At 63.6% G+C, this 5,574-nt stretch overlaps 1 protein-coding gene across 1 annotated transcript; it reads right to left on the bottom strand.

Moving 5' to 3' along the window:
* Positions 1–230: 230 nt before the first annotated feature.
* Positions 231–5,360, bottom strand: ZNF703 (zinc finger protein 703). Its single transcript, XM_032329127.1, has 2 exons — positions 4,173–5,360; positions 231–3,156 (listed from the first exon to the last, which is right to left on the bottom strand). The coding sequence occupies exons 1-2, from the start codon at positions 4,413–4,415 to the stop codon at positions 1,627–1,629; spliced, it is 1,773 nt and encodes a 590-aa protein (XP_032185018.1). The 5' UTR covers positions 4,416–5,360; the 3' UTR covers positions 231–1,626.
* Between the last annotated feature and the right edge of the window lie 214 nt (positions 5,361–5,574).

Below are 5,574 nucleotides of genomic sequence, written 5' to 3' on the forward strand. Positions count from 1 at the left end.
GGGGGGGGAAAAAACCATAAAGGCGGTTTTATGTTATTTGTAATGCGTTGGCAGAAGTTTTGTGTTTTTTTCCTACCCCCATCCCCACCCCACCCCCCCTTCTTGAGGAAGGCATTAAACTCGACCTTGAACGGAAATCTCAGAAGGAAACCATAAGGTATTTTAAAAGAAGGACATCTCAGGTGTCTGGAAATGGGACAGTGGGTAGGCAAGAGAGAAAGACACCACGGTGTGAATATAGCCAAGTATTCCATTTATTAACAAAATAAGTCTTACCAAGGGAGAGCTCTATCCATCCCAAACAGGCCCCACAGCCCCCCCGCACTGCTGCACAAGACCAGGAGGGAGGGAAGGTGTGGGGAGAAGACCCAGGGGTCGGAATCTTCGATCCCAGTCACTGAGGGAGCCCACGGAAGCCCACGGCCAACTTTGGGGATTCTGTTGGGTCAGGCCTGGGAGGGGGTGATGGGGCTACTGTGATCCGTGTACTCCCGGGCTCCCCAACTGTCCCCCAATGGAGCTACCGAGGTTGTACTGCCCTCTGATATTGCCACTGGTCTGCTTTGGAGGGATCTAGCAAGAATCACTGACCATACCCTTACCACCAGGGGACCACTGCCCCCCACCCAAAGGAGAATAAAACAGGACTACCAATGCACTTTGCAAAATATTAAGAGCAAAGTTTCACCAGCAGGGCCTCCTAGGACTTTTAACTGAGTGAGAGAAGCCCTACAGGTCCCCCACCAGCAGGCAGTGTGACTACCGGGTGTTTGGGGCCATGAGAAGTCTGGAAGGTAGAAAGGCTGTCAGAGGCCGCTTGGGTCTCTCACAGGGGAGCCTGCTAGTGGGGTCAGGGCTCTTAGTGCTTACAGCAAGACAGAGGAGCAAGGCTCTAATTTTGGGGGCCAGGGTGCAGACCAAGGACCCCAGAAGAAGAGGGTTGCAGGGGACGAGTCACAGAGCAGAGTTCTGGGTCAACAGAACACAAGACCTCTTGCCACCAAGGCGGATCCCTGCATCCCCGCAAACGAGTTACAAAAAATATCTCCTCTCTGTTAATTGTACAAAGGATAAAATAGAATCTCAAATGTAAGGAAACAAGAAGAAATGAAGGGGAAAGAGGGGGAAAAGAGAAGGGGGAAATGTAGTCTTAACGGTTAGGAAGCATGCAAGAAACTCCCCAGGAAGGGAAAACAAATAGAAGAACCCCAGAACCCCAACTCTCCCTCCTCCCCCTAAAACCAAACCAATCAAAAAAAGAAAGGAAAAAAAAAAAAAAAAGAAAAAGAAAAAGGAAAAAAAGAACCTTACATCTAAGAAAAAGAAAAAAAAATAAAGGAAGAGGGGTGGGAAACATGTAGTTACTTGTGTGATTAATATTATTATTTGGAGAACACAGACTTTTTGCATACCATTGACTCGTGTGGGCCGTTAATGCACTTATATTCCCAGCTTGTAAGCTAACATTATAGTAAATAAATACACAGTCCGGTGGGGAGGGTCTGGGCCGGGGGGGATCCTGGCAGGGACAAGCAGAAGTGGAGGTTGCGGCGGCGGTGAGGGGGGAACAGGGTTGGGGGGGTAGGGAGAAAGGAGAAGAGGGTTGGGTAGGAGCAAGAGCTGTAGTTACTGGTATCCCAGTGCGGAGGCTGAGGCTAGTCTCTGTCCGTACAGCGCATACGGTGAGTAGTAGGGTCCGGCTGTGGGGAGGGAGGGCACGGCCAGGCCCCCGGCTGTGGATAAGTGGCTCTTGCCATAGGGGTGGTACCGGCTTAGCCCCAAAGTGTGTGGACTCCGCAATGACAGCGACCCGGGGCTTCCCGGGGCGGTGGGCGGGGGCAGGTGCAGGTGGCAGGAGGCTGCCGCTGCGGCGGCTGCGGCGGCGCTTCCCAGGCCCGAAGCCCCGGGGTAGGCGGCCAGAAGTTTCTCCGCGCCCGGCAGGGCCGTGTGAGTCCGTAGGTGGCTGAGCAGCTCCTCCGAGGTGGCGAAGCGCTTGTCACACGGCCCGCTGGCCGCCACCCAGTTGCAGCTGTGCGGCAGCGGTTCGTTCTGCAGCATGAAGCCGTAGGTGTAGAGCGGGTGGCCGGGAAGCGCGGCCTGGGCGGCGCTGGACGAGAGCGCAGCGGGCTGCAGCGGGTGCCCGGGGTATACCAGCGGGTACCCCCCCGCCTTCAGGCTGGGCCCTGCGGGGTCATGCGCGCTGCAAGTGGAGCAGCTGGAGCCGCCGAGGTGCGAGGCGCTGTGGTAACCTCCCAGGCAGTAGGGGTCGCGGCATAATCCCTGCAGGAACGAGGGCGGGGAGGCCCCGGTGAGCGGGCTGGAGCTGGGGGGCTTGCCCGGTGGCAGGCCCAGGCTCCCCGACAGCTGGCCTCCCACGAGGCCGGACTTGCTAGGATCCAGGCCAGGCACGAACTGGGACGGGTAGCCGGCGTAAGCGCCCACGATGGAGCCGTGGTAGCCGATGCTGGAGGGTGGCAGCGGGAACACGGAGTGGCCCGGTTTGTAGGGGGACACCGGCGCCACGTGGCCGGCCCCCACCAGCGCCGAGGGCGGCTCGGACTTGCGCCCGGAGGCCCCAGCCTCCGCGCCACCCCCGTGGGCGCTGGGCTCCCCACCGCTGCCTCGGCTCACCGCCGCAGCCTCCGGGCTGGGCTTGGGCTCCTGGTCTTTCTTGTCCAGGTCCCCGCCGCCACCTCCACCGCCGTTCTTGCAGTCAGAGTGGTGCGGGGAGCCGCCCCGGGAGCCACCAGGCGACGACGAGGACGACGCAGAGACCGGCGCTCCATGCGGGGGAAAGGGCGTGCAGGCGGCGCTGGGGACCCTGAAGCCCGCCTTGTCTCCCGGAGACAGGGAGGATGAGGAAGAGGTGGAGGACACGGAGGAGGATCCGCTGTCTTTACGGGAGTCGGCGCCGCCGGTGCCCTTGGAGTAGGGCTTGAAGCTGGACTTGTCCTCTGCAGGGGAGTCCCCCAGCTGCTTGAGGGCCGCAGACGCGGAGGCAGCTCCCGTGGCGGTGCGGCCAGGGTCCTTTTCGGCTCCCAGCCCGTTGGCAGCCGCTGCTACCGAGTTGAGCTTGGACGAGGGCGGTGGGTCCGGCTTGCCGATCTGCGAGCAAGTCTGGGCCAGCAGCGCCAATGGACTCTTCTTGGCGTCCAGCTGTGGGAGACAGCGGCAACGGAAGGGAGAAGGGGGTGAGACCACCAAACCGACGGAGCAAGCGGGGTGTCTGGGGAGCCGGGTGGGCACGGGGTCTCCCGGCGGCGGTGCGACGGGGCGGGAAGGCCAGGGGGAGAGGGTCTGAGAGCAAGGCCCTCAGAGAGCAAGGCGGGAGGGGAGGCGCAGTAGTGTGGAACTGCGCTCGCAGAGCCCGAGTGGGATCCCTCATTCCGCTGGGTCCCAGAGTGCGGCACAGGCCTGGGCAAATGGGGCAGTGGAAGCTGTCCACCAGAGGCCGCCGCGGGTGCAGGTGACCGGTCTGGAGTCGGGGCTGGGGGAGGGGCTGTGATCGCCCCCTACCTTCTAATCTCCCCCTCCCCTGTGTCCAGGAGAAAACTTATTACTTCAGTTTGGGGAACTTCGCTTGGGACGGGTTTCTGGCGGTGGCGCCGCGAGGTAGGAGCCGGGAGAAACGCATTCGAAAGCCAGGGCGGCCGCTGGCGCTCTCCTAGTGGCCCCTCCCCCCCGGGGAGGGCACCCAGGGCGGTGGGAGGAAGAAAGACCTGGGATCGGGAGTGCCGGGGCGTAGAGCGCTCTAACCGGATGGGACAGAGGCGGAGTGGGACGGGGGCGATCCGGACTCAAAGAGCCCACACCGGTGTGTGTGTTGGGGGGCGGGGGCAAGAAAGGCCCAGGAGAGATCGTCTCTCGTCTGGAAACTGGGTGTCAGAGGAAAAGTAAAGGACCCAGTGGAGACTCCCAAGAGCAAACCCAATCCGAGAGAAAACACGTAGTTCCAAAAAGCGAGTGTGGAAGGCGAACCTTCCACGGAAAAGCCTGAGGAGAACCCGGTGGTCTCCGATCCCTGTTCCCTCGGTTCCTCCTCACCCGGTCCACCGGCGCGGCCAGACCTGGGCGTCGCACCGAGCCCCGGGACGCAGGGAGTGGGGCCGCGGGCCCGGCAGTGGTGGGCGGAATGGGGCCGGCGCTGGGCGGGCAGCGACCAGGAGACTGACCTCAATGGGGCTGACGGGAGTGGAGGACAGCGGCTGCAGGTACTCCGGGTGCAGGAGGTGGCCGGTGTGAGCGCTCAGCATCTTCAGGACCCTGATAGGGAGCCGGTTCGCCTGGCGCAGGGGGTCCGCCGGGGGCAAGAGGGACACCGCCGCCGGCACCGCCGGCCTCTTCCCACCGCCGCCGCTGCCGCTGCCGCTGCTTTCGGGTGTCCTTGGGTTAGATCCAGCGGGCGAATCGCTCATTTGGAGGAGGCAGCGCCACTGGGGGGGCGGGGAGGGAGGGGGAGCACCGGGGAGGCGAGCTCCCGGGGCGGGTGGGCTCGCTCCGCAGCGTCGAGCGCGGTGCAGCAGTCGCTGCGCCTCCACCCCTCCTCCGCCGACGCCGCCGCCGCCGCCGCCGCTAGTCCCGGCGAGCAACACAAAAACCTTCGCCTTCTCGGAGCCGCACGTCAAATAGCCGCGATCGGCAGCCACACTTCAAAGGGATCGCCGCGCCCGCCCAATCGCAGCTCTCGCCGGGACCCCGGGGCGGGGAGAGCGGCGGGCGGAGGCCGGCGCCGCCGGTGGGAGGGGAGAGCCTTAAAGGGGCCTCGCCCGCGCGCCGCCGCCGCCTCGGCCTCCACCACCCGCCGTACTCCTCCCCTCCCCCCAGCTCGGCCGCCCTTGCCCCGGGGTCCCATAGAGGACGGGACTTGTCCCGGACCCTGGGCTCCGCGCCCTATCCCCCGCTGGCTTTCCTCTCTCCCCTCTCATTTCACGCCGCCGGAGGTGGTGCTGGCCCGGTCAGTCACCCGCCAGCCGAGTGTGCCTGGGTGGGGCGGATGGGGGTGGGGGGTAGGGGCGCAAGGCGCTGGCTTTGCTGCTGCGGAGTCCCAGCCTCTCCTGGAGGCCGCCTGGGGGCGGGCCACGCCTCCAGAGCGCCAGCCTAGCTCGGGCCCTGCTCCGGCTCTGCTCCCGCGCAGCTCCGGCTCTGCTCCCGTCCAGCTCTCTTTCCCTAATTGGCTTCTCCCTGGTGTGCTCACGTGGAAGCGCCCGAGCCTTGGAGGCGTCCACGGCTCTCGGGACGCGGCGTCGCCGCTCCAACTATTTTGAGCCTGTTCTGTCCGAAGCCTGCAAGTTTGAGGACTCCCTTCCGGGGTGAGATGGTCGCGACGTAGCGCGGTGTCCCAAGCTGTGCCCACCGCCCGGATGCGCCTGGCGCGCGTTGCCTGCGCATTGATTTATAGGTTCGGTCTTGGGTGTGTTTCAGGTTTCTTACAGTGTCTGTTTAGAGGAGCGGGTTGCCTCCCTGCCGCGCGCCTTTGAGGGGGGCGTAGCCAGGATCACTGGAGAGGCTAGTATACCCGGGCGCGGGGATTGGGGGGAATCTCTACGTGCTGCGCGTGGATACAAACTCCAGAGA

This window comes from Mustela erminea, chromosome 21, assembly GCF_009829155.1.
Source record: "Mustela erminea isolate mMusErm1 chromosome 21, mMusErm1.Pri, whole genome shotgun sequence".
Classification (NCBI taxonomy): domain Eukaryota; kingdom Metazoa; phylum Chordata; class Mammalia; order Carnivora; family Mustelidae; genus Mustela; species Mustela erminea.